Source organism: Neopelma chrysocephalum, unplaced genomic scaffold (assembly GCF_003984885.1).
Source record: "Neopelma chrysocephalum unplaced genomic scaffold, ASM398488v2 Primary Assembly neopelma1_61b, whole genome shotgun sequence".
In the NCBI taxonomy this organism is placed as follows: Eukaryota; Metazoa; Chordata; class Aves; order Passeriformes; family Pipridae; genus Neopelma; species Neopelma chrysocephalum.
Genome location: NW_020897717.1, coordinates 8,257,842 through 8,285,679, shown reverse-complemented (window position 1 = coordinate 8,285,679; position 27,838 = coordinate 8,257,842). Strand labels below are relative to the sequence as shown.

The window sequence follows — 27,838 nt, the reverse complement described above, 5'->3', positions numbered from 1 at the left end:
TGTGGTTTTAACATTGTTTTTCTGCCTCCTTTGCTGATTGCATTACTTACCTGATAGCCCACTGTTAACAAAACAATACCAGCCCCAAGCAATAGTTGCAGCACTTAAGGCTTTAGTTTTTCCTTGCAACAACTTAATGATAAACTTCCAAAGAACAGCGATCAAAAAAATGCATTGTTTGTAACAGAACATGACGCTACATTGCAAGGATTTGTTTGTGTAGCTAAGAAAAACATAAATTGTTCCTTTTAGCTTTTGAATCAGCGACCTGAGTTTTTTGTGTCTTATTTGTATTATATGTTTTGTTCTGCTAGTATCTCTTACCTAGAGATACTATGATACTTGTGGATTTAATAGAAAAGCTGATGGACCATTAGGTATTTACTTACATAAAATGTTGTTTTATTAGTGCTTTTCGGTTTTTTTTTTTCTGGGGCAGTTAAAAATTGCTGTAGGACAGTAAGTCTGAGGAGGGAGGAAGTGAGGAGGAATACAGTTCCCTTTTTAATAAAAACCTCTCTTCTCTCGGGTAGAACATTACCTTTTCTTGCATGTGACTTCAGGCTAGAAGACAGACAAATAAATACTAATTGAAAACTTGCCTAACTGCAAAATGCTTTTGTTAAAGAACAGATTCCAAAGTTTTGAGTAGTTTTTCTGGAGTTCAGCGTTTCTCAGGTAGCGATTTAGAAAGGCAGTGCAACATAGCTGGGCATATGTATTTATTTCTCTTAACAGTTTTATATGCACAACAGCACTGTGAGTTGCCTTCCTGGTAGCTCTTGGAGTGCCATCTGTTTCCTTGTCCTAGTAGCCTGGATTTCCTTCTAATATTATTTCAGCCAGGTTGTGATTTTCAAAACTGTATGCTTAGTTATGCGTATGGAACTGGTCCACAAAGAGATTTGGGTGTGATGACGTTCAGTGTTGCCACACCTAACTTTCAGACACTACTCCCAGAATTTTTGGGATGGGAAAGCCATTTACTCGAGGAACAAGAATTTTCTCTGGCTAGGTATGTGTCTGAGCTTGTAGTGCAGCTAATATGCACTGTATTTTCTAGATAGAAATTAGTAATGTACTGCTGAATTAAAAGGCTGAAGTTAAAGATATTTTGCTGAAAAAAATGCAGATGTAATAACTAGTATATGCCGAAAAAAGTAATCTAAAAATGAACTTATTAAATGAAAATCATGGAAAAAACTAAGTCATTGCTAGTGTGATTGGGTCAGTTCCTGATGGTAGTAGATATTTGGCACAACTGATGAAAGTTGAGGAAAAGATTAATGAGTTGGGGGAAAAAAGTCAAATTCTTAGTAATGAAAACTTTACTTTTTTTTTTTCTCTTTTTTTTCTGTGTGGAGTTCTCGGAATCCTGGTGGAAATGGTGAGATTATCTGTAAACTTCTAGATTGTTGCCTGTGGCTTTTTGGCAACCTTTTCCCATGTATTTCCTTGGAAAAAATCTGGGCTTTGACCTTCAAAGCTGGATGAATATAGAAAGATTTAGCAGATCAATTATGATTTTAGGAGGTCAAACTTAGGAAAAGAGAAGTGAGGAAAGCACCCTGACAAATTAGGGGTTTTTTAGCTATGGAGTTCTACTTTAGAAAATGTACCTAGTAATTGAAAATACTATAATATATTAAAACAAAGGCAAAAATTCAACCACCCTGCAATGGCACAGATGCTCTGCTGACTCTGTGTGTCTGTATCCTGAAGAACTTCCTACCACTGTGTTGTCTCAAACATAAGTTCTTTAGAGTAAGATATAAATAATTCAGAGTAAATCAAGCTGTAACATTGGATCACTAAACCCATTTATTTTGGTATAATTAATTCTTGGTTTTCATCTACAGTTTTAGGTTGATTCTGAATTCTTTTCCTAAAGTTGCTAGGGGGCATCTGCTTGTCATATTTACAATGAGAAATGGCACACTAAGGCTGTTTATGTAACACAGGATTTAATCAGTGGACACTTGCAGTATGTGCTTACTCCCATTTGTTTATTATAAAAACCTTGCTGTCTTAATTTACATTTTAAACCTTTCCAAATTTGTAATCCACAAGGCAGAAATAAAACAAATGTTGTCCTAGAGGATTTTTTTTTACTCTGTGTGTATATACAAGAGAAAAAGAAACTAGGAGGAGCTGTGAGTTTTTCAGTGGCTTGGGACAGTTCAGTAGTTTGATACCTTTTAAAAACTGTCAACGTTGGTTTTGTACAATTGATTGACTAAGAGACTTGTGGTGGATTGACCCTGGCTGGACCCTAGGTGCCAACCAAAGCCACTCTCACTCCCCTCCTCAGGTGGACTTCTGGGTCAAGATAAGGATAGCAGAGATCACTCACCAGTTACTGTCATGGGCAAAACAGACTCATCACCAGTCAAGTCAGAGTGAGGTTATAAGAGATAAAACCAAATCTTAATAACACCTTTCCCCCATCCCTCCCTTCTTCCCAGGCTCAACTTCATCCACTTTTTCCCTACCTTCTCCCACCCAGCAGTGCAGGGGGACTGGGAATGGGGGTTGTGGTCAGTTCACAAGTTGTTTGTCACCCCTTCCTCCTCAGGGGGAAGACTCCTCACATTCTTTCCCTGCTCCAGTGTGGGGTCCCTCCCACGGGAGACAGTCCTCCACAAACTTTTCCAGCATGAGTCCTTTTCCATGGGGAGCAGTCCTTCATTTCCAGTCCCCTGTGGGGTCACAAGTCCTGCCAGCAAACCTGCTCCAGCATGGGCTCCTCTCTCATGGGTTCACAGGTTCTACCAGGAGCCTGCTCCAGTGTTGGCTTCCCATGGGGTCACAGCCTCCTTTGGGCATCAGCTGCTCTGATGTGTGGTCCCTCAGGGGCTGCAGGTGGATATCAGCTCCACCACAGACCTCCATGCTCTGGAGGGGCACAGCTGCCTCACCATGGCCTTCCCCATGGGCTGCAGGGCAATCTCTGGTGCCTGGAGCACCTCCTCTGCCTCCTTCTGTACTGACCTTGGGGTCTGCAGAGCTGTTGCTTTCCCATATTCCTACTCACATCTCCTAGCTGCTATTGCTCTTTCCCACCTCCCCCTGCCTTAAATATGTCATCCCAGAAGTACTACCACCATCTCGGATGGGCTCAGCCTTGGCCAGCAGTGGGTCCATCTTGGTATTGGTCCATCTGGTATTGGCTCTGTTGGACGTGAGGGAGGCCACTGGCAGCTTCTCAGAGAAGCCACCCCTGTAGCTCCCTTGCTAACAAAACCTTGCCACGCAAACTCAGTGCAAGAATTCATGGATCTAGCATCACACTTGAAATACGAATTCCGATAAGTTATTTTGGAACTAGGAGAAACCAAAACTCCCTCATTTTCACAGGTAATTTGTTGAAATTAAATGAGAAATGGACTCTTACCTGATGCTGTGTTTGTTATTCTTTGTGTACTTTTTGTCTCTGTCTGTTCCTTGCCAACTGAGGCTTCTGCTGATCCTCTGTATCCCCAAATGGCAGCATCTGTCTGCACTCCAGAGAAATGCAACCAACGTAGTCTAGGCCATATCCCAGAAGTCACTGCTAATGTTGGGACATTTTACTGGTTGTGCATCCTGGAAGAAAATTTTTATGATTTTTTTTCTCTTAAATTCTGTATTTTTGAAAAGAATTTTGTATGTGATAAGGATAAAACGTGCAAGCAGGGAAACAAATTATTCCTTTCCTAATGCCTGCCTTTTGTGATCATCTAGATTTAACATTTTGAAGGAAGCATGGCTTTCTAGTTTTGCAATGCCGTTTTAGATTTTTGATTTAGAAATAAAATAATCTAGATGGATATAACTATTCTTGGTATTTTTATTAATGAAGAATTTGTGTTCTCATTCCTTTTAATTTAAAAGAAATGGCTGCAAGCAAATGACCTTCAGAAAGAAGTATACCAGCATCTGGCCTATTATGTACCAAAAATTTACTGCAGGGGTCCTAACCCTGCCCCTCAGAGAGAAGACATGCTGGCACAACATGTTTTGCTGGGACCAATGGAATGGTATCTTTGTGGAGAAGATCCTGCATTTGGTTTTCCGAAGCTGGAGCAAGCAAACAAACCTTCCCATCTCTGTGGTCGCGTTTTTAAAGTGGGAGAACCTACATACTCTTGCAGGTAGTTCAGCTTAACATTGTGAAGTCATGGAACGTTTTTCAGTAAGAATATACTGTCTTAATGAAAAGTTAACACCCCAAATGTATTTTTAAAGTAACCTTGCAGTGTTTCATTCAAGTGGGATCAGGGGAAAATTAACACACTACAGATTTGTAAATGGAACAATATTAATTAGTGTAATGTAGAGTGTTTTCTGAACAAAACAAATGGATGGTTAAGAAAGTAGTTGAGGTGACCTGTCAGGGTGATTTGAGGGCATTAATCACAAGTAAGTGGGCAGGTGTATGTACATGTATTTTGGGTGTTTAATATCAGCTGTTAATGTCAATGATGTATTTTAGACTCTTTCCATGACCTGTTAAACCAATCTATTGGATGCTAAAACAGGCATACCAGCTTCTAGTTCCTTCCCTACCTCTAGCTCTAGATCTCTCTAAAAATACTTTTATTGAAAGAGAACAGGAATTTACTAGCCAACTACAAGTATTTAAAAACATCTTCAGTTTTAAGCCATTGTATTACTAGCTGGAGGTGTGTTCTCATCTTCTCTTTTCTGAACTGTTTGTAGGTTAAGTGTAGTTTGTACCCTCTCTGTCATAGATTTCTCCCATTTTCTATGGTTTCTACCGCTCACTGGGACGCTTGAACACTTGATGGGGTGATGTGGGGGGGGAATTTCTCTTATTTCATGGATTTATTTGTCTGTGTTTCCATCCCCTTCGTTTACAAGGGCAGAATGATTGTGGAAGAATTCTATCTTCTAGTGCTATCATCTTCTAGAAACATAATATCTGACTGGCCTTTTGGGTTTGAAAATGTTTTGAGACCTCTTTATCCTGAGATGGATGAGATTAAACTGATGGGTACTTTACATGCTTTTGACCACTAAGAAAACTCCATCTCCTCTCAGCTGTGCTTAAGTTCTTCCTTCACCCTGTGAAAAAGTAGAGAAATCTGAGTAGAGAGGATGAAGACTATCAGAGGCTATAAATAGAGTTTCCACAGTTACTTCAGTGCCTTTTCACGAAATCTTGTCCCAAAGAACTAAAAATCCAAACGTCAGAACTAGTATTTTAATACAAGTCAAATTGCATTACAACCTAGAAGTAGCATGTTAATGATCAAATACTGTACATATGGACTAATGAAAACTTTGGGAATTCTGTAATTTTCTTCTAAATACTTGCTTTTTCAAGACCAGCAACTCAATATGTAAAGTATTTCCTTGAGAATGCTGTCAGATATGATGAAAATATAAAATAAGTCAATCCATTGGTAGAATTCAGAGAATGAGTGACTGTGCTGTTCGTACCCAGGGTCTCTGTTTAAGGAGAGAAGTTATATAAATGCAGCAGATCATAATGTCATTCAGGTTAAAAAGGGTGTCTGGGTAGGCCAGCTTGTCCAGTCTTCTGCTCAAGTCACAGTCATCAGTGAGTACAGACTTATTTTTTGCTGTTGTGGCTATCAGGATGGAATCTCTGTCATCTTCTTTCAATCAGGAAACATTTGTTTCCTATTGTGTGTTAATTTTCTTTAACTTATAGCTGGTAATGAAGAGTAATGAGAGTTTAATTTAAGCTTTTGTGGAACACGGCAAAGAACTGTTTTCCAAGTCCACAAAATACATTAAAAGCAGTGGATTTTCTGTCCAGTTGTGCAGCTTACAAGTCTGTCTCTGCTTTAGGTGTAAGCACACTTACTTGTTTTAGAAATTACTTGGCAAATAGTACTGAGTTGGTAAGTACACTGCCACAAGTTTACCATTCTGAAAAATCAACACCCAATATTGCAGAACGGATCTCCCAAATCCTGTAGGCACATTGTTGCATTAAGTGGGTTTCTAATATTTTTTTTTTTAATTTTTAAAATTTTATATATATGTATATATAGAGAAGTTTTTAAAATAAAAAATAATGCCATAAACATAAACTATTTGAAAGCTAGAAGACCTTTGTATAATTTTACTTTGACATTTTCACCTTCAGTAGCTCCTCTGGAGAAAAACAAATGCGAAAATGATGCTTTTTGCATAGTAAGTCATGGTTGCCTGATTATCTTTTCATCATTTATTTGATTAAATGAAATGAAAAGAATTTTTGATAACATTTCATGTGATCTCTGGTGTTTTCTATTAAACAAAATAAGTTGTTTCTCTGAATTCTTGTTTTGATAATAATCATCATAAGACAGACGTTCTCTTGGTAGTTATTTTTACATTGCAAGACCTGAGTTCCTTCATCTTGAGGTGCCTTGAAGTCAGTTGCACTACATAAGTTCATGTATTTTCAGTGGTTTTTTCAGGAGTACAGTTAAATGTAGTGCATAATTGTCTCTTTCATTTGTTTACCCTCTTTTGCTAGAAATATTACTTCTGTCTAATAGTGCAATGCTTGTAGACAGGACCTTATTATGGTCTCTGATCTCCTGGTTTAGGACACTGCATCCTCACACCTCTTCAGTGAGCTTGTAAGGCTGAACTTGGAAGCAGAGGTTTGATCTAATCTGTTGTGTGCTGTTTTTCTTTCCAGTGTTCGGTGAAAAAATGTCTTCTCTGGTTGCTGGAGATCATTAATGCTTGTACTGTGTACTTGAGAGAACATGCTTGGGTTTATCCTGTTTGCCTGTCCTGTGTTATGTAATTCATCTGTTTACTTATGTGCTTATCTCACCTCTTAAAGGCAATGTCTATATTACCCAACTAGACATACTACCCACACGATATTTTAAAGCCACTTCTGTTGTAAGAACAGATTTTTTTTTCTAGTTTATTTGTTTCCCTCTCTTTGGAAACCATCGCTTCACTTTTTCAGAATAATATATACGTTAGTCAGAAGGTTCATATTGGTGATATTTGAAAATTACCTGTTGTAAAATGTATAATCAAAGGCAAACCCAAATGTTTAATGCTTTTTTTGTTCTTTCTGTTGTTGCTGTTTTCAGAGACTGCGCAGTTGACCCAACTTGTGTGTTATGCATGGAGTGCTTTCTTGGAAGTATTCATAGAGAGCACAGATACAGGGTTAGTAATACTGCTGGAATATATGACATAGCCATTAGTAATTTTGTATGTGTATGAAACTCCTTGTTTCGAGTTTAAAAATGTATACATAATTTCAAAATGTTGCATGAATACAAAGTTTGAAATTATGTCTGCAGTAATCTTACAAGAATTGTAGTGTTTTGATCTGAGTGTAAGTTCTGGAAGTTAACATTTTGAAATACAGAGCAATTAAAATTTATGCACAACCGTTAAGTTTACAAATTTATGGTTTTTTAACACATACCCTTTAGTGAATTTTACAGCATTAGAGTTAGTTTTCAACTTGCTTTGGCTTTTATGTTTCTCTATTTTTTAAAGCTATTGAAAAACCTTTATTAAGAGACCACTTCTGTTTAATACTTTTTCTTTAAACATCTGAATTGTTATCAAATTATGTACAATACTAGGACCTTTATTTGTTTTTAAACGTAAAGTTAAAATAGAAAACTAAATCTGAAGGTGCTGTTTATTTTAGTGATATACTACTATTAGTAGTACAGATTAGTTAAAAAACCCCATACAAACAAAGCCAAGAAGTCCTTGATGTGTTTTTAAACTAAGAAGTTAAGTGAAAACTACCAGTGCAGCTTTTCTGTAAATCTGTTTTTGACAATACTGCACTGCTGTTAACGTAAATTTAATCACTGCCTGCTTACACTGAGCACTAGGATTCAGAAAAAACCCCAAGTACAACAACTTGGCTCAAGAAACCTAGCCAGATTTGCTGATATCATATCACTTCTATGTAGGTTTTTAGTGTGCAAGCCTAGTGAATTAACAAGTCTAGGTAACATCAAAAAGTGTAAGCAAATGTTCTTTTAAATATTGATTTAATATTGTTGATACTGTAGGAGGTACCTGTATGTATAGAATATACCAGTATGTCAAAAATAGATGGAAGAAGAATTCTTCTGTAAATTGGTTAATAGTTGTGATGCAAAAAGAATATTATTACACTTATTAACTTGAGGTGGTCTTAGCTTTAAAGTAAAATTTATTTTAATTTATATAATAAAATCTATCTATATTTTATATACTATAATGATAATGATTGTATTTTTATTTATTATTTATTATAAAACAGTGTAAATCTATCATTACAATTTTCAAATACCTTTTTTCCCTGCTTACTAAAACTTATGTGAACAATGTAAGTTTTGTCTCTCAATTCCTTTTACCATAAAGCCCATCTTTTACTCACTGTGTAATAGCACTGTGTGAAACGATTTAGCTTTGTTCAAACTAAAAATGTGAGAATTGGGAATAGTACGGATGCCATTGCAAGTAATAGATTCAGAACATCTGAAAACCAGGAAAAATCCATAGCCTTCAGGCAGGGCAGAATGGAGGTCTTTGAAGGTGTTTTGTTGTTTAGGTTTTTTTTTTGACATAGGCACACTGATGAAGTAGGCAAGCTTTCAGCTGTCATAGAAGTAGACATGGTTTCACTGCTATTTTAACAGGGTACTGTCTAAAGCTATCAGATGTTGTGATCATGCTTTCGTAGTTTAGCTGTGACTACTCCTTTCTTAATGTGCATATATGTATATACATATTCACATGAACTGCTTTGTTTTTAAATAATTTTAGATGACAACATCAGGTGGAGGAGGTTTCTGTGACTGTGGTGATACAGAAGCTTGGAAGGAAGGTCCTTACTGTCAAAAGCATGAACTTAACACTTCAGAGACTGCAGAAGAAGAGGTAATTACAAGAGAGGCATCATGTTTCAAAACATGAACTGTGTATATGTATGTGTATATATATAAATCCTTCATATGAGGTTATTTTTAGTCTTGTATACTATGCATGAGAGATGGTAGGAACTTTACTCTTTGAACCACACTGTTAGACAAAAATTAATGTCTAACTTAAGAAGTTAATTAGAATTACGTTTTCTACTTAAAGGCTTCATTTTGTATGTTCTTAGTCATCTGTGCAGCTTTAGTTCTGCTGCTTTGTTTTTCTCTATATTCTGACAGGTGAAGGGATTCTGCCACATGCAGAAAATATCTGTGTGTAATCGTGCACCAAGAAGCCAAATTAAGCTATCTGTGCAACATATGTTCTGATTCTTACTGAAGTACACAGATTTTTAAAATCAAAGGAACTTGCTTTTACAGGAAAGTCATGATGGAGATGTAAAACAGAGGCCTCTAAAAGCTTTTTTGGTATGGAGAAGGTAAATAGAGAACGTGTCTTCACCACAGAATCATAGAATAACAACTTGGACATATTAAATGCAAAAAGACATGCCACTTCTTACAGTATGAATTCAAGCTGTTGGACTAACTGTTGCAAAAAACCATTGTTGTTAAAAGTTTATGTGTGTTCAAAAGGAAATTTATCATGGTTATGGAGGGAAAAATTATCAATGGCCATTTAAAATCTCAGATACCATCTTTGGTGTGTGAAGTATTAGTGTCTTAAGCTACTGGAGACTAGGAAGCATTCTGTCTTCTGCTTATACTCTTTGTAACTCTTATTATATCTCAGGAGTGAGTGTGGCTAATTGGGCTTCTGGTCTAGCCACTCACATGTGTTCTTACATAGCATAAGTACCGTGAGATTTTTCTAAAGGGAAAATATAAGGCAAAGTTTTCAGTAATTTTGCTGATCTGATGGTTTAAATGAAGCAACTGTAATTGTATTTTCAGTGATAGTGGTCCTTCTAAAGTCTGTTCACTTTATCTCAACCCTAAGACTCCAGCACTGCTGCTGGACTCACCACTTGGTCTAAATGCCAGCTTACATTAGTTGGCAGCCTTAGGAAACTCTTGTTCTGAAATCTTGGGTGCACTGCAACTTCTGTGTCCAAAGATACTCACACAGTGAGTGTGACAGAAAAATTAAGGTACCGCTCAGCCTTTGTATTTCTTCCCCATGAGCAACGTGGATTGAGATCTCTTATGTTATGCAGTTATGCTTGAGGTAAATTAAGGATCATTTGTTGAGCATTATTGGAGCCTGTTTTCTACCTTGCCCAGACACATGTCTTTGTTGCAAGTGCTGGGAATGGAGGGAGTACTGCTGATTATGGTTTGCCTTTGCTTTTGGTGACTGATAGTTCTCCATACTCTGTATAAAGTTTTAAATGAAGGGGGAAAAAAAAAAGAGGAATGGTAATTGTTAGCTGTCCTGGAAAGCTTCCAGATAATCCCAAAGAGTCTTGGGGGGTAGGGGATAACCTTTACTAGTATAGGTGAATTACTGTCTGTTAAGAGCCTCCTGAAGATAATGCAGACATAAGTTCTGAAAAGATTATTGTGGCCATTTTTATAAACATAAGCTGTAGTGGAACACAGAATTTGGTATTAGGTAATCTTAAAACAGAAATCGGGCCACTGTTAAATATTTTAGTTGGCTAACAGTTACATATACTTCAAAATACCAAATGATGAATTGAGTCTGTGACCCAATGTATAGCATATGTCCAGGCGACCTGCAGGGCACACAATGTTCCCTTTCAAGCTTTGTAGAAGAGGAACTAGTTGTTCTCAAAAATTTGAAATAGTAGAAGACAACTCCCTTCAGAGAAGAGTTTTTTAGTATTTTTTATTCACAATCCTTGAAATGGATTGAAGGGAAATGACAGCGGTACCAGCACTACCTCATTCAGAGTTGGCAGTGGTTCTCATTTGCTGCTCCAAAAAGCAGTCCGTTCAACTTGGCAGACTGAGGCAGCACTCCTCTTCCTCCCCTTCCTCATTTCTGTTCCTCCACCTGCAGCAGCAGCCATTCTGCTCTGGCACAGAGAGGAGGACGAGTTTGTAGTGACTACTGCAGTTGTTAAATGGAGAGCACAGAATGGCCACTAATGGATGCATGGTCCACAGACAAAAGGGGAACAGCTCTCTGTGAGCAAGACTGAGACATGGACTGATCATTATGAAACACCTCATTACATTTCAGCATTTAATTATTTATATACCACAGCATATGAGAGATGTCCATCATAAATCATGATGCCAGTGTGCTGCATGTTGTATAAGCTGGGATGGATAAGACTGGTCCCTTTAAATAACAGGACAATAGATGAATCGTCATTTGTACTCTGCAGTTTTCTAATATTGTTAAGTGGAACAAAAGATACAGTGATTTGAAATCACGTTTTTGAAGGCATAGCAGAAGAAACAGATTTTATACAGCTGAGGTTAAAACTTTTTCAGAAGAACTATCTTGGAAGGTATGCTGGAGTGAGAACAGGGAGTGAAAACGGAGAACTGTTGTAAATGTCAGTGTGTGAAAATGTCTCCGTAAATCAAAGACAAGTTAGCACTCAGGTATGGTTGTCAGATTAGAGCTTTGGTGATCATCAGTGTAGAACTGGAAAAAGAAAACAGGATGATTATTGACTCTGTTCCTTTCAAAGGAAAAGTCGTTTAAAGAAAGACATCATTAAAAATGCTTACATCATCTTTGATAAAACAGAGGTGCAAATTGGAGAGTTTGTTTTGAATGTTATTTAATTTCTCCTTTGCTATTTATATTTATTTTCCAGGATCCTCTTGTGCACTTACCCGAAGATATGGTAGCTAGAGCTTATAATATTTTTGCCATCACATTTAAATATGCAGTAGATATATTAACATGGGAAAAGGAAAATGAATTGCCTGGACTAGAAATGATGTAAGTATCATATTTGTCTTCTGCCTTTTAAAGGCTTGCAGATATTTACAGTTGAAAGTGCAAATTCTGATTTTAAGTATTTTTTCTGCCTTTCCTAAAATTGTCAGAAGTATTTTGTAGACAATGGGCTACAATAGTTGTAATACATTTATATTTCTCGTAGTTTTTACTTTTGTGATTGTAAAGCATATTTTTCTTCATAGCAATGATGGAACAATTTCTTTCCCATATGTTAATTTTCTTAGTATTGAAAAGGGTCTTTTGATCAAAGTTACTGAAATTCTGGTGGCAAAGGTATTTTGTACTTTTGGTGATCCACTTATTATAAATTTTGAAGTGTTACAGAATGCTTAAGTGTATTGTAGCATCATAGCTCTTATGGATTAACTTCTGACATTTTGTTAGTATCTGCTTTTACTTTGTGTTTTATGAGCAAGAATGCTGTGTAAATAAATGATGTGAATCAACAGATTGAACTGAATCTGTGAGCTTAATAAGTTGTTGTTTGAGGACTGTGGAGTTTGGTTTTTTAAGAGACTGCCAAGTTTTTGTTGTCTAATAGACCTTTATGCAATGTCAGGAAAACAGGTGTGGCAAAATAATGCCAAGACTGCTGAAATCTCTAAGCAGCTATGGGGGAATGTAATGAGCACATCTGCACTGGAAGGAAATGCATTCTCTTTAGTAGGAAACTGTCAATTCATAATCAACAAATGTTCAAAAATAAAACTCAGACTGAAATATTGTCTTGAGATTTTGCTAATTTTGGACTTAATTTGGCAGGAAAGATGCACATTCCTATAGAGGACAGGAGTTACCCTTTTCAAATAATTTGTTGAGATATGTTCCAGTGTAGCAAAGGAAGCCCAAGCTTGGGTTGTCTGTTTGGTGGAAAACTTTGTTAAACTAGAAGATTTTTTTAAATTACATTGCTTTGAATGATATAAATTAAATCCTTGCTTTGAAGTGAGAAGAGTGACACTTACTACTGTATGCTGTTTAATGATGAAGTCCATACCTACGAACAAGTTATTTATACTCTTCAGAAGGCTGTCAACTGCACGCAGAAGGAAGCCATTGGTTTTGCAACAACAGTAGATAGAGATGTAAGTAAATTAATTGCTAGAACTTTTAATTACCTTACCCTAATGTTTATTTTATATGACTACAGTTTGTTTTCCCAAAACATGTGGTTAATGTGATTGAGTCCTATGTGTCACACCACCCTAAAATGTCTTGACTCATTGGCCAATCCAAACCAGACCTGACACTGAATATATGTTTCAATGTAAATGTTTTCCCGTGAGTCTTGTAAGTGTGGATAGCAGGATGTTTCTCACTCCTCTGTCAAGGACAGGCAGCAGCTTTGGCCCATCCCTTACTGTACACCGGGGAGCTGATGTTGAAAGAGCCCCTGTATGTGCTCCAAGTGTAGGAAATGCTTCTCAGAGTAACACCAGTTAACTGTGAGGGTTAAAATCCATAATTGAATGCTTTTGTTCTGGTGCTCATGGAACTATTTGTGGTTTGTGAGGTTTTGTTTTATTAATTTAATTTAATTTTTCATAATTTTCGGATTGTAATGGCAGGAAGAGGTGAAGCATTTCATATAATATTAAGAAAGAACAATGAGTTTAGATTCACTATATGCTGAATATAATTTTAACTAGTACGTCGATTTCAGAAGCTGTGTTTGTGTTGTGGCTCCTGTGTATTTTTTTAAGAAAGGGATGCTTTGTAGGACAACTGCATCCTATTATTTGTGCAATGAGCCTATATGCAGTTGCCATGAAAATGAGTGTCCTTTTCTCTTGGTTTGTTACCTTGTGCTTTTTTTGCTGGGGTGGCATGAGGAGGAAATCTCTTCCAAAATGGCAATATGAATGTGATTTTGGGTGCTTAAAGTGCTTCAAGGTCAGTGGAGAAGGAAATATAACCACTTTATATTACTGACCACTGAACTAGATTTTGGTTTTGTATTATCAGTACTTTATTTTTTAGTGATACCAGTAACCAAAAGATTCCCTAAATATGTGCTGACCTCATACTGTGCATCATAGGATGCACTTAGGTTTTTCCCTGCTGTTAATCCCGTCCTACTTTTAAATACATACAGGAATGCATATATACATGTGCATGTATGTGAAAGAAATGAGAATATTATGCCTGAAGCAGTGATTTGTCATCAGGCCAGATCTAAAATATCAGTAAGCTGTTCTGTGTATAATACATTATAAATTCAATCAACTATCTATTTTGATGTGTGTATTGACAGTACAGAAAGACTGAAAAGCTTCCTTTTGAAATAATGTAAGTACTTTAGTTGTACGTTTAAAAGACCATTGGCTTTAATATCTGCTTTTTAAAGGGCACTGAAATGTCTGAAATATCTTCAAATTCTACCAAAACTGATTGATGCATTCATACTAAAGATAAGTTTTCAGTATTTTAAAATTAAAAAGTATGATGGTTACATCTTAAAAACAATGCCATACACAGAAAATTTAGTATGACAGATGACTGCATATAATTTTATTTTCTTTTAAAAAGTACAGGATGCATTTTGGAAATCCAAGTATGTAACATATACAGTACTTTAACAGTGAAAATAGCATGAAAGAAGGAGTGGTTAATGTGCATCTGAAACTTTTACTGTGTATTTTATATTAATGTAAAACACAGCACTGGAACTTCTTGTTTCGAAGCTGGTGGTAATGATACGTCTTTATGAATTCGCAGGGACGTAGGTCTGTTCGATATGGAGACTTCCAGTACTGTGACCAAGCAAAATCAGTAATAGTGGTAAGTAATGGTGGTAAGTGATATTATCTACTGATTTGCCTCATCTTAAGCAAAAAGAGGCTTTGCTACACAGTTTTCTGATACTGTTATCATAATGAATCTTTATATTTTAATAATACAAAATGTTGGAGATACTATTTACAATATGCACAGAAGGGATATCAAAATACAGATTTATGTTTGGAGGTTTTTTTTTCTTTTTTTTCCCTAGTATGGCCTACCTTGCACCCAAGATAATTTTCTGAAATGAAGTTGGTAGACAACTTTTTCCCTCAGAAAACACAATGTGATCAGGAACTTTAAATGTAATCTTTTAGAATTACATGCCAGTTCAGATCAGTGAAGTTAAACTACTTTAGTTTTTTTCCTATAGAATGAAGTCGTGTCTTTCAAAGCCACAATTATGGAAATTGTTACGGATCGAATCCCAGTTGAATTATGAAACTACAAATACAATTTCATTTTGCTTTTCTGCATTTATAATATCTCTATGTTGCAAGGTTCCTCCATGTAAGAACATGGGAATAATGTTTTCTGTTTAATTTTTCTTAAACTGCTGCAGTGCACTACTTAATCACATGTAATAAATTGTTTATGTGTAATACTGCTACCACTGAAAAACAAATGCTGCAACTGGATTTACTGATCTTAAATGATTTAAGGTATTTTGAAAGAATTAACCTATTTTTAAAGATAAAGTTGTGCAGTATTTTAAACTTAGTGCCCGTGCAGTCAAAGCACAAATGGCTCTTATGTCTAACATCTAACTATTACGGTTTCTAACACAGAGATGAGGGTAAATACTTTCTTTCTTGTTCTAACTCAGTGTGTTTAATTTGTATTTTTGAAAACAGTCAGTTTCCTTGGTGGGCTGCTGTGTGACTTGCATGTCATGTTGGGAAGAACAAACACGTATGGCGGTCTCAGGTTGTGCGTGGGATTGCTTATCAGTAATATGCAGCAGATCAGTGTGTATATTGATAAGAGGCCAAGGGTGGAAAATGGATTGACCTACATATGTTGATATTACATAATAAGGTCCTTCAAATATTAATAGGGTAAACAAATGTCAGGCTTTTTTGTTTTTTTTATAATCACAATATGTATTAATATTATAAATGATTTAAATAATCATAGGAATGCTGTGTTTCTGTATAGAAATATATGCCAGTCCTCACATAAATATGCATTGCCTCCTTTTTCCTTTTCTTTTTAAGAGAAATACCAGTCGTCAGACAAAGCCATTGAAAGTACAAGTTATGCATTCATCTATTGTTGCCCATCAGAGCTTTGGTCTGAAGCTCCTAACTTGGCTTGGAAGTGTTATTGGATATTCAGGTGGGCAAACTTGAACTTTTTTGAGTAAGTTAGAGAATATTTATGAGACAAGCTGATTTTCTGAAGCAATTTTGTCCACTTAGTGCAGATATGTAATGTATAAGGCAAAGCTATTAATAACTTGTCAGACTTCATTCTATTTTCTCTTGCTGGAGTGCTGTTCTGAATTCTAACTTCCATGTGAAAGTGCTACCAGTCTTGGGTAGTCTTTTCTGTTTAGTTGCTGTTGAACAGAAGCTGAGACTCGCTGTCAGATGCAATATGCCAAGAAGCTATTTTTCGGTCCCTGCATTTTTAAATGAATGCAGTAAGCTGAAAATAACCTGTCTGATTAGATAAAACAAAATTATTCAGAAGTAATTTGATGAATGATGATGAAAGTGATTGCTTCAGATTTTTTGCTAAGTAGAACAACAGAGAAAATGCAAGGATGTGTGGAGGGTTTTGGTAAGTATAGAAGCCAACAAAGTATTAATCAGATTTTTGGAAGAGTTTTCTTAAAGGAATCAAGATGCACTGTATCAGTTCTTATGGAACTACTCTGTGCTTGTTTTGACTTGGTTCTTCCTTTGTCCTGGTAAATCTTAAGGTTGTGAAGATAAGAGGGGTATGAGGGGAAATAAAAAGGAAAAGTGTCAAACTGCTGATATGTAGAAGTGTAGATACAGTCCCCCATGCATTTTATGTTCTGTGCATCTGAAAATGTTAGCAAGAAGTATTAGCAAAGCACATGCAGCTGTAATATTGCATATATGTTCTGTGTAGATGCAAGATTTCTTCAGAGACTGTATCTTTTATTACACTGGTAATTGGAAGGCTAGTCAAGATTTTAGGCACAGGGCCTCTACCATGTTCTTGTTTTTGTAAGATAAGTGGTTTATGTTTGTATAAGTTAATTTTTAAATATACATAAATCAAGCATTTGAACAAAAGTTATGGTTGCGGTTTGTTCAACTATTTGCCAATGTTGCTGGGAAACAATAGGCATTAATAAAAAGGAGTTATGAAGATATTTGATTTCTAAGATAAATTTTCCTTTTGGTGAAACACGTAGGCAGGCACTGTCTTTCTAAGTTTTCTTAAGCCCAGTTTTGTGCCATGTCATTTGTGCCAGGTGATACAGTCACTAATTTTCAGCACTAAATGACAGTTGCAAAAAAGTAACTTGAATATGTTAATGATGTCTCAAATTACAGAAGAAAGTATTGAATTTATTTTGACTTGTGTGTGTAGTGTTTCTGAAGTTTGAAGAGTTCACCTCATTAAATGCTGTGTTCTTTATTATTCAGAAGGGCAATAAGCATGTTTGATGCTAAACAGCACACATACGTTCTGTGTGTGACCTGTGCCCTCAAGTACTTGAACTGCCTTACACATCGTGGGATGCAGGATTGCAATGTGCTCCTGAGTCTGGGGTTTTTTTAGCTTTTTAACAAACACACCCAAACAAGTAAATTCTGCTCAAGCTTTCCTGTAACATGAGGTGATAGAGTTGCACTGCTGAAGTGGTTACACTTATATGTCTCTGAACAAAGGGCGAGAGCAAGTAAGGGATCTCCTGCTTTGCCACGGAATTAGGTTGGATGATTGCTGTGAAAGGAATGTTAAATTCTTGTCATGAAAAAACGGGAAAATACCTTTCTATGGAACTTCATCAGAAGTTTGACTTCTACATCCTTCCTAGCAAATGTCAGTTCTTCAGGAGTGTCTGTTTTATAATTGTTGAACAATGCAGTGGTTTCCCTTAATTTGTTATCTTCTATAACACTAGTTGGATTTGAACTTGGTAAGGCAAAAGGGAATAACCCCAAACTGCTCTAGGGGTTCTCAGACTATAGAACTGTACCATGGTATGGTATACACAGCACTAAGCCACTGCACACTCTACCTAAGAAACTGAGAAGGCCAAGCAGCATGTGGAAATAAGGGCTCTGTAAGCCACATAGTTCTTAGGGAATATGCATTATCTGCAGTGCAAAGCCAGGTTGAATGTTCTTAATATGAGCATGTCTGGGTTGTTCTCTGTTGCAGATGCAGGCTCGTCTGCAAGCATATTATAACTTACATGTTTATATAATAACAATTATTACTGCTTTCTGTTAGGAAAAAATACGTAGAGAAGGTTTGAAATGATAGCAGCTCCTAAGTGTAAACAAAAAAGTCATATATGAGTAATTTCATTTATGAATTATATTTTCCTTTTGATAGGGCACTAAACAGGAAAATAAAACCTAGAAAATTAGCCTCCTATATAACTCTTTTTTATATAATAGTAAGTCAACAGCACTTTTAAGGAAACGCGTTTTTATTTGATAACTTTGAAACCGATCATTGTGTTTGGCAATTTTCACAATGTTCCTTATGTTCCATAAAAGACTAGTGTGAAACTTGCAAGGTATGAAATATTTGTGTGTCTACCAGCAAAATATGAGTGGTGTTATTCACTTGTCAGGGAAAAGAAGGATGTGTGATAACTTCTGTGTTTTATGAAAATTTCAGTATGTCAAAATAACATATGTTTGTGTTTAAGCTATGACTAACTTGTATCATTTCTCTTCATTAAGATGGCCTTCGTCGAATATTGTGTCAGGTTGGTTTACAAGAAGGGCCAGATGGTGAAAATTCCTCTCTTGTGGATAAGTTGATGCTGTATGATTCTAAACTGTGGAAAGGTGAGTTTTCTCAAACTTCTGGAAAATGCTAAAGATTGCTGTGCATAAGTTTTCCCTTTGCTATATCCGCTAATGTTTAATCAGTTTTATATAATGGCCAGTCTTCGCGAATGAAGATTTGGGGAAAGGTCTTTTTACCTTTCCAGCCTGCGCAATGGATTTTTTAGGTGAGACACAGCCTGCGCTGAACTGAGCCCACCCTTTAATCCTAAGGTTCATCTGCCGGGGCCAAGCAAGCTTGGACAATGGCAGTGAGGTCCTCAGGACGTAGGTTTGTTTAGAGTGACCTTCTCATAGATGGATGGCCTCACAGGGCTAACGGGCTCCATCTGCCCGGGGGACTGGCTGGGATTCGAACCTGGGTCGCAGAGGTGAGAGTCCTGCATGCTAACCACTAGGCCACCAGGGGTCCCCTAATCAGTTTTACTGCAGTGTGTTATAGATAAATTTGCCTGATTTGTTATAATCCATCTGTCCCTTCATGATACACTCCCAAGTATATTTCAGAACATAGACCATTTGGAGATGAGGTCGGTTTTAGATCTAATTTTTCAAAGTGGTCTGAAATGAAGGCTGACTTGAATATGCAGATGACAGCAATAGTTAAGGGAAACTGAGTGAAAAATAGAGCATTTGGGGGTTTGTCTGCTTTATAAGATCTCAGCATCTGTATCATATCTACCAAAATGCTTCTTTTTAAGAAATAGGGCAGTGGTTTTCTGCTTTGACTTGTGTTCATGAGGTATTTTTAAGTGTTCTGAGAACATTCAGTGAAAACTACTGTTCTGTTATATTAGAGCCCTTGAAAATTTAAAAGCCTGACTGATAAAATGGGATTGGCTAGAAAAGTTGTAATTTTGAGGAAGGGGGGGTAGTGAATTTCTTTTTCCTCATGGATTCTGTGTCTGTTTTGATATCCTGAAAGGGCATGTAGGGCCAGGTGTAAGAAAGAGAAGCACAGAGAAGGTAGAGAATGATGCAATATGTCTGTCTCGGGAACTTCTTGGAGTAGCAATAAAATAAGTGAAAAATAAAGTGAATAATGTATGTAATATAGAGAAAATTATTATTTTAGGTTTTGTTTCTCTAATCTCTTTGTCTTGAGAATGAATTCCTGACACTGCAAATTTTGTGAGTTGAAAGATACTGCTTTTGTGGAGCATTACAACATTTTAAACACAGAGTTTGTTAGGATAATGTCTTTCATGGAAGAAGGAGTAACTCTTGCATTTCTATTTCAACATCTATATTTCTCTACTTTTTCTTGTATTCCATAATACCTCTGCTTTAAGGAAATAGTGTAATAGCTTTTGACTTAAAAGTGACCTACAGAAGGAAATGGTGCATATGTGCATTTGTGTCCATGCTACATACAGAAAAATCACATTCGTATTGATAATATTTTCTGGCATTCTATTCAGACAGACTAGAAATTCAGAGACAGATAAGCTGATTATTTTATGGAGATGTTCACAACTAGCAAAATTTATTGCACACTTCTCATAATAGTGTGCTCTTCTTTTCCCTGGGCCATCCAAATCCCCTGTTTATCCTGAGGAGGAACAGAGTTCTGTTCTTGCTTTGCTGACTTCACTTATATTTGAAGATTTATGTTCCCATTCAACAGTGTTATCTTATACAGGAGTAATAAATAATGCCTCTTGAAGAATTTTGGTTTATGTATTCTTCATCCTTTGCTACCACCTGACAGACTTAATCAAAGCAGCTTCTACTCTGAAATGAACACTTGCCTGGTTCTGTAGATGCTTACTTTTCTAAATGTTTCCATAATATGTTGATAGAATATAGTAACATGCAATATTTCATTCATTTTTCTTGACAGGAGCTAGAAGTGTGTATCACCAGTTATTCATGAGCAGTCTGCTTATGGATTTGAAGTACAAGAAACTTTTCGCTATCCGCTTTGCAAGAGTAAGTATCTTTCTTAAAAAGAGCCATTAAATGCCTAAACTGTCCAGTGAAGAGAGTTTAGTTAGCATACAGTACTTCAAATGAACTGTTACCCGATTTTTTTTCCCTTTTTTGGAAGTGAGAAGTTGAAATGAAATGCTGACAACTTTATTTTAGGTCTTCAAAATATTAGTTATAATGGCATCTCATCTTCTGGGAAGGAAGTGAACTTTCAGACTTCCCAATACTAAAGCAGTTTAGATGTTTTTGTCTTCACCATCAACTGTGCAGACTATCACTTCTTAAGAGCTAATCGCTTCCCAGTGTTGAGGTGTAAGCTGTTACAGTACTGTCAGAAACAGTGCTTACATTTAGTTATGCTGATTAGTATTTCTGCAATAACTAGTATTTGAAATGCTTTAAATCAGCACTGCAAAATTCTGCTCACTCTGCTGCAGACAAATAATTATTTTGAGCAGAAAATAAAATGCTAGCCTTTATTGTGAAAATGAGAGTGAGTAGATCTTACATGTGAGCAGATTAAGTTGTCATATTCTTTGTACAGAATATCCATATAATAATCCTTAAGAGCTACTCTTCTCTTTATCATGGCATTAGAGTTTCCCAGAGCAGACATTTAAATTAAAACATCAGGTCAGTGTGGATTAGAGGTGAATCTCCCCTTGTTGTTTAGAATTACCGGCAGTTGCAGAGAGATTATATGGAGGATGATCACGAACGGGCAGTATCGGTGGCTGCTCTGTCTGTCCAACTCTTCACTGTACCTACTCTGGTGAGTAGTGCCTGTCTTTCTTTTAAAAACTGATAGTTGGCACTCCTTGCCTTTTTTTGCCTCCTTCTTAATAGAACTATGAGCGATTGCAGAGTGATTTTATGAAAGATGACCACGACAGAGAGTTCTCAATTGCTGACCTCTCGATACAGATATTCACAGTGCCTTCTCTTGTAAGTACTAAAAGACCAAAAAAGGAAATCTTTATTTGTTAAAAGCCACTCAAGGTTCATAAATCAAGGCTTCAGATTTCTTTCATGTTACTGTGGAAATGCAGAGCAGTCAGACTGTTTACATACATTGCTATGGGTTTAGAAGTTAAAGCATTAAGCATTGCAGAGTTTGAGTCTAGCTTCCCAGAGTGAGCTGGGTGGTTTTGGTTTTTCTTTTTATGTTTTACTTTTTTTAGAAAGGTACTTTCATGTTTATTTAGAAACATACACACATAACATTTAAATTCCTCATCATACTGAGCCACAGTTACTGTTTGTAGAAATCTATATTATGGTTTGCATATCATGGTTTCAGAGCACCATTCTGGTGCAGTTTTATAAATGATCCACTTTATGTTTTCCAATCTACACAAGTGCAAGTAAGAATTGTCTCGTGATATTCCCTGCTTCCTTTGGTACTTTGAGACTCAGACAATGCCTTCTTTCAGGTTTCCAGGTAATTTTTGTTGCAGTGCTTCAAGCGTTGTGACTTCTCTCAGCTCTGCTGGTCTTTCACCAGCTTAGGCTTGTTTGGGAAGCTTTTTTTTTTTCTGCTCCAGTCTCCAAATAAGTCTGTCTTTTATGAATTAGACAAATTAAACTGTGGAGCTGTACTGGAAATAAAAGCCTGATTTTCATACCCAGAATTGTTTAAAAAATCAATGCTTCTGAATCCTCCCAAATTTAATCAGCTTAATTGAGCTCTAAAATTCAATAGTAGCATGGCAGTCACAATGCTGAGAAAAGTTGTTCCTCAGTCTCCTAGTGGCAGATGTTATTCCTGGGAATTCAACAGGACCTCAGGATTTTGTTCCCATGGTTCAGGGCAATAATATGTTGCCTCTTTTAACTTTGGTGCTTTCAGTAAGAGTTATTCAGACTTAGACTTAACAAACTATTATTATTCAGATGGTTATGATGGTATTTTTTCCTTTGGCAGATGGGTTGGTACAGTATGTGAATCAATACATATTTTTTAAAAAAGTAGTTTCAAACATTTCCTGAAGCGGAATGATTGCAGTGTCCCTTTTACATGAGTTTTATTTTAAAAGCATGCAAAAAAAGTAAAGCAAATGGTTTTTGACTCTTTTTTGAAATGAAAGTAATTATGATAAATTCCTATCATATGAATTAAGTATTATTTTTATATGTTTAGAGCCATTCATTCTTAAGTAAGTTGAAGAATGTAAACCACCCCACTACCCTCCAGTAACATTTTCAAAATGGTCTTAGTGCTTTAACTGAGATTTTTTGGCTTGAGGCTAGATGGGCAGCGGTGTTGGTGATGACTTTTTTGGGGGAAATGTTAATCACTAGATTTTTTTTTCCCGCTGCAGTAGCATTTTAGAAAATATTTCCAAGTATTGTTAGCAACTGTAGAACCCAGAAGCTCTAGCCAAGAACTGCAGTGTCATTGGAGTAGAACAAAGTGGCCAGTCTTCAACAAGCTACCAGCCAGATCCAAGAACTGCAAGGCTCACCCCATTTAACCTGGAGAACCAACAGAATGGGAGAGTTCTGGAAGTGTTCACAAGTAGGAGCAGGCAGTGCCTACTTAGTGCCCCCTCCTTTGTTGTGGAGTTGGGTTAGTTTAGGCTGGGTGTGGGAAGACAATCTTCCTCAGACTTTGCCCGTTGATTTGTTTCATACAACACATGGAAATATGCAGTAGCCCTTGAGGGGAATTACAGGGAATTTCATGTAATTTCCATGTGGAAATTGCACTGTACAGTTCCTTAGCAGTTCAGAAGATGCTCTGTTCACCACAGCTCTTGACAGTTTGTAAACAGAAAACAAAAGAGCTCTCCCTCCCCTAAAGGGCTCATACTTAAATTATATGAGAGGAGACAACGCATACTTAAAGGGAGGTACAAGTTAATTATAAGACACATAATAACATGTGTCATAATTATATAGGTTAACAGGAGCCTTTCCGTAGACAAACTTCTGTACAGAAGGGATCTGAAAAAAGATCTGGATTCTGATAATTTTTGGCTAGCTTACTTTTTCTTTTCCTTCTGTGATTCTCTGAAAAGATTGCCTTTAAATGTTCTGGTTTTATTATTGATATAGCTATTTTGGATAAAAAATAATATATTTTATAAACTTCATGGTGCAGTGTGAAAATCTTGTTAGCTGCGTCTGTTAATTACAGCAAATTTCAATGTACTTTGGCATAGGCTCGAATGCTAATAACAGAAGAAAATCTCATGACCACTATCATCAGAACTTTCATGGACCACTTAAGGCACCGTGACATCCAAGGCAGGTTTCAGTTTGAACGTTACACTGCTCTGCAGGCTTTCAAATTCAGACGTGTTCAGAGCCTTATTTTGGATCTCAAGTAAGTATATTAACTATGTGCTGATTTGATAAATGGAGCTTAAAAAAAAAATCTAAAATTAACGCTTGCATCTTACTCATCTACGCAGGTATGTGTTGATAAGTAAGCCAGCTGAGTGGTCAGATGACTTGAGACGCAAGTTCCTGGAGGGTTTTGATGCCTTCTTAGAATTACTCAAATGTATGCAGGTATGTAAATCTGTGAATTACAAAATTTTGCAAGATTAAAGCAGGAAGTTAGCTATCATGATGTAAAAATGGAAGAAATTTAATATACTTCTCATTTTATAATTTCAGTTCAGTATAACTTTTGGAGTCATGTTGTCCTGAAACATAACATCTACCTCACTTTTTAAAATTTAGTTTGTGGTAGAGGGCAGTAAAGTGGAAGAGCAGTTCAAAAAGAAGTGTAATTTGGGGCGTATTTTGCAGTTGTAGAGGCAGACAAGGCATTTAATTGTGTGAGCAAAATCTGGTCCATCTTAAGTGTCAGCAGAGTTCCTCCTTATGTATTGAGGAATATATTGTTCAAGACACAAACAGACCTCTTCACTTTGTTTTTTTTCCACAGCCTTTTCATGTACTTATCTTAGGAGGAACATTTTAAAAACAATGCAGCTTTTACAAGGGCAAATTGACTGTATGATCAGTAAGGTGTAAGTCAGAATCACTCCCGTTTTTCAGTACTTCAGTAGCATACCTTTCTCAGTACTTAGCTTTCATTAGTTGGTTTTTGATAGTCAATTGAAAATTTTGTAATCCTCAGATAATGCTGGGTTTTTTTCTTCTTATGCTAAGAGCTGATTATGTATTATAGTACCCAGTATTTAATTAGTACATAATTGCATGTAATAGCACAACCCTAGAAAGTGTATTCAGAAACCAAAATGTGTATGTAAGATATTGTATGTATGCAAACATTGTTGGACTGCTCATAATACTGAAATCTCTACATTTGTTAATAATAAACACAGCTCATATCCAAAACCTTTCTTGATATAGTATTCTACTCTCCCAAATCCCATTTAATTTTCTTGTTATTACTTTGATGTGTTTCATTCCCTTTCAGATGGTGTCAAGTTTCTTTTTACCTGTTGCAGCAACAATATGCTTATCAGAGTAGCTAACCACTGTCTCACACTCATGCTAATTTTGTCAACATATTTCAGCGATACATTGTTGAGATGCATACTTCTTTTTGTTTTAGGGTATGGATCCAATAACTCGTCAAGTAGGACAACACATTGAAATGGAACCAGAGTGGGAAGCGGCCTTTACATTGCAGATGAAATTAACACTTGTTATTTCAATGATGCAGGACTGGTGTGCATTAGATGTAAGTTCCTTCTGAATTGTTCTTCTGTGTGAAGGGAGATAAAACTCAAATATTAATACATGTAACAGTTGAGCTAAACACATAAATTCACCATAAGCCAGGAACATCTTCTCTGAGTGACTGCAAATCTTTTCTGTATTTAGGCACATCTTTTATGGCTTGTACTGACCAATTCATGAGAATGTGGTTAAGCCTTTTACAAAATATTTCAGAGAGTTTTGTCACACATCTGATAGTTGTGATCATCACAACACTGTCAGGTTATAATTTTCAGAGAAGAGGAATAGAGGAGGAGACCCTGGATCTACCACATACTGGAGATTATAGAACATGTTTCTACTCCATAAGTATTTCGAATTTTAGGAGTACAGAACTTGAACATTGTAAAATATTACTGTGGAGTAAGTGATCCTAGAATATTTGAACATTCAGGCTGGCTTTAATCTCTTGCTGTTATTTAATGTTCAGGTTTTATCAGCCTAGCCTTATCATTGCTCAGAAAGTTACTAGAACCCAAACCCAAACAACATACTAGTGGGTATTTTTCTAATCAGACATACCAGTATGAGTTTTACAGTCTGTGCCCCCCTTAATTTGACTCTTTTGTTGGATTCCTTATCTTAATTTTGCAGGACTGTTGTTAAAGGTAAAAACTGCCAATCCTTCAGTCTTTTTTACGTTGACTGTATTATTTTTCGCAGCTCTGTTTTTTTCATAATCTCTGTAAACTCCAATCTTTCTTTTAGGAAAAAGTGTTGATTGAAGCTTACAAGAAATGCCTGACTGTGTTGATGCAGTGTCATAGTGGGTTTACTGACGGAGAACAGCCTATTGTTCTCAGTATGTGTGGACATTCAGTTGAGACCATCAGATACTGCGTTTCTCAGGAAAAAGTTAGCATTCATCTCCCAGTTTCTCGTTTACTTGCAGGTATGAACTGGTTTAAAAATATTTCAGGAGATAAAAAACATTGTATAAATGTTATTTGTATTTGTGTGTACATGAAGAACAACGCAACTGTTGCTTAAGGCCTGAATAGGCTTCATTTTGGCCATTTTCTAGCTGTTTGGTAGCCTGTAGGCCAAATGTTCCCAAGCACTGGAGGACTTATCGTTTCAGGCCTGGTGGAGATTGTCTTATGCCTCTGGATTTGTATTGTAGGCAGGTACTGCTGCTTTTGCCACTTGAGCGATGCAAAAGAACTGCAACAAAATATGCACTGTGATTGAATGTTTTGGAATACGTTTAGCTGTTAGAGTGAATAGACTAATCAATATTCTGTTAGAGAATAGATTTATCAAGCAGATGTGTCACCAAAAAATTAAACTATGCCTTTCTCCTTATATTGTGCCTATCTTGTTCAACAGTTGTGTTGAAAAACACTTTTATGAATTTTAGTTTACAGAATCAGCCATATGATAAAACAAAATTCACAAGTAATGAAGTGAAATAGGTAATTCTTAGGTTAAATGCTGTGCAGCTCAGGATCAAATAACTTTGAATATTTGAATCTTTGAGCTAAGTCCTTGTAACTGTAAAACAAAGCAAAGCAGAAAACCCTCATGTATTTTGTAGGAGCCACATTCTAGTTCCTGAGGTATTTTATGAGGTATTTTATCTAAGAATTGATAAAAAGAATGAGGTATCTGTTGTTGATTGTCCTGATAGACCCAGGACTCTTGGCTGAGGGGGTATGACAGAATCAAAAGAAAGGCAAAAATCTTACTTGTACTGCAAGTTTTATACAGATACAATGGGAAAACTTTAATTCTCTCAGAATGTATGCTTTTAACATGTTTCTTCATGAAATAGCTGTGTGGCTCCACGGTGATAACTCTGCAGACTTGTAGGTGTGTCCAGAAAATGGTCTGAGCAAATTAGATGACCTTTTTTGTCCTATTAGAATTATATAAAATATTGTCTGTAATATTCTATATTTTTTTTCCCATGTATTTATGTAGGTTTGCATGTTTTGCTGAGTAAAACTGAGGTGGCATATAAGTTTCCAGAGCTGCTACCCCTGGTATGTAATTAAATGTAGCATATTCATTAAATATAATTAATACTGAACGTGGAATTGGTTATGTAAATGTAGGATATTATTAAATAAAACAAAGGATCTTTTTACCCTAAATCCTACTCAGATTCTCTTTAGCACATGAAATTGTCTCTTAAAAGATTAGTATCTAGATGTTCATGACTGGAGCATAGGCAATCAGTGTTGCTTTCTTAAGTAACTAAGACTCAGGTTTAAGGCTTGTATTTTGTTCTTCATGCATAACTTTCTTTTTGTAGTAGAAACTGTTTTTAGGAACTTTAGGCAGGATCTGATTCCTTTTCGTTGGCCTGGGTTCTAATTTTCTTCCCTAGGTGTTTCTTGCTTCCCTCATGTTCTTCCTGATATACTGTTTCTTTAGGGGAAGTTTAAAAAAGTAGGATAAAAGAGGATAAAACCTAACTGGGAGAAGAATTTCATTGTCTTCTTAAATAAGTAGTACTTAACCTTTGAATGAAAGATAGTGTTGACGTTTTAAAATATGAAACCTACTGTCTTTAGGAATAAACTAAAGCCCTTGTGCAGTACTTTTGTGAGGCAAAGAGAATGTAAGGGTAACATTTGACTGGA

The 27,838-nt window shown here is 36.3% G+C and overlaps 1 protein-coding gene across 3 annotated transcripts in view; it reads left to right on the top strand.

Annotated features, from left to right (window-relative positions):
* Positions 1-27,838, top strand: part of UBR2 (ubiquitin protein ligase E3 component n-recognin 2) — a 59,363-nt gene that overhangs the window by 1,475 nt on the left and 30,050 nt on the right. The window contains exons 2-16 of one of the 3 annotated variants that reach the window (XM_027682020.1): positions 3,874-4,133; positions 7,077-7,155; positions 8,767-8,880; positions 11,678-11,805; positions 12,773-12,911; positions 14,545-14,607; positions 15,825-15,945; positions 18,510-18,617; positions 20,461-20,549; positions 21,396-21,494; positions 23,714-23,877; positions 23,966-24,065; positions 25,084-25,212; positions 25,959-26,142; positions 27,174-27,235. In XM_027682020.1, the coding sequence (XP_027537821.1) occupies positions 3,874-4,133; positions 7,077-7,155; positions 8,767-8,880; positions 11,678-11,805; positions 12,773-12,911; positions 14,545-14,607; positions 15,825-15,945; positions 18,510-18,617; positions 20,461-20,549; positions 21,396-21,494; positions 23,714-23,877; positions 23,966-24,065; positions 25,084-25,212; positions 25,959-26,142; positions 27,174-27,235 (1,839 nt within the window). Of the gene's footprint in view, positions 1-3,873; positions 4,134-7,076; positions 7,156-8,766; positions 8,881-11,677; positions 11,806-12,772; positions 12,912-14,544; positions 14,608-15,824; positions 15,946-18,509; positions 18,618-20,460; positions 20,550-21,222; positions 21,322-21,395; positions 21,495-23,713; positions 23,878-23,965; positions 24,066-24,447; positions 24,535-25,083; positions 25,213-25,958; positions 26,143-27,173; positions 27,236-27,838 lie in introns of those variants that run through there. The other 2 variants (XM_027682022.1, XM_027682023.1) reach the window with 2 other exon arrangements.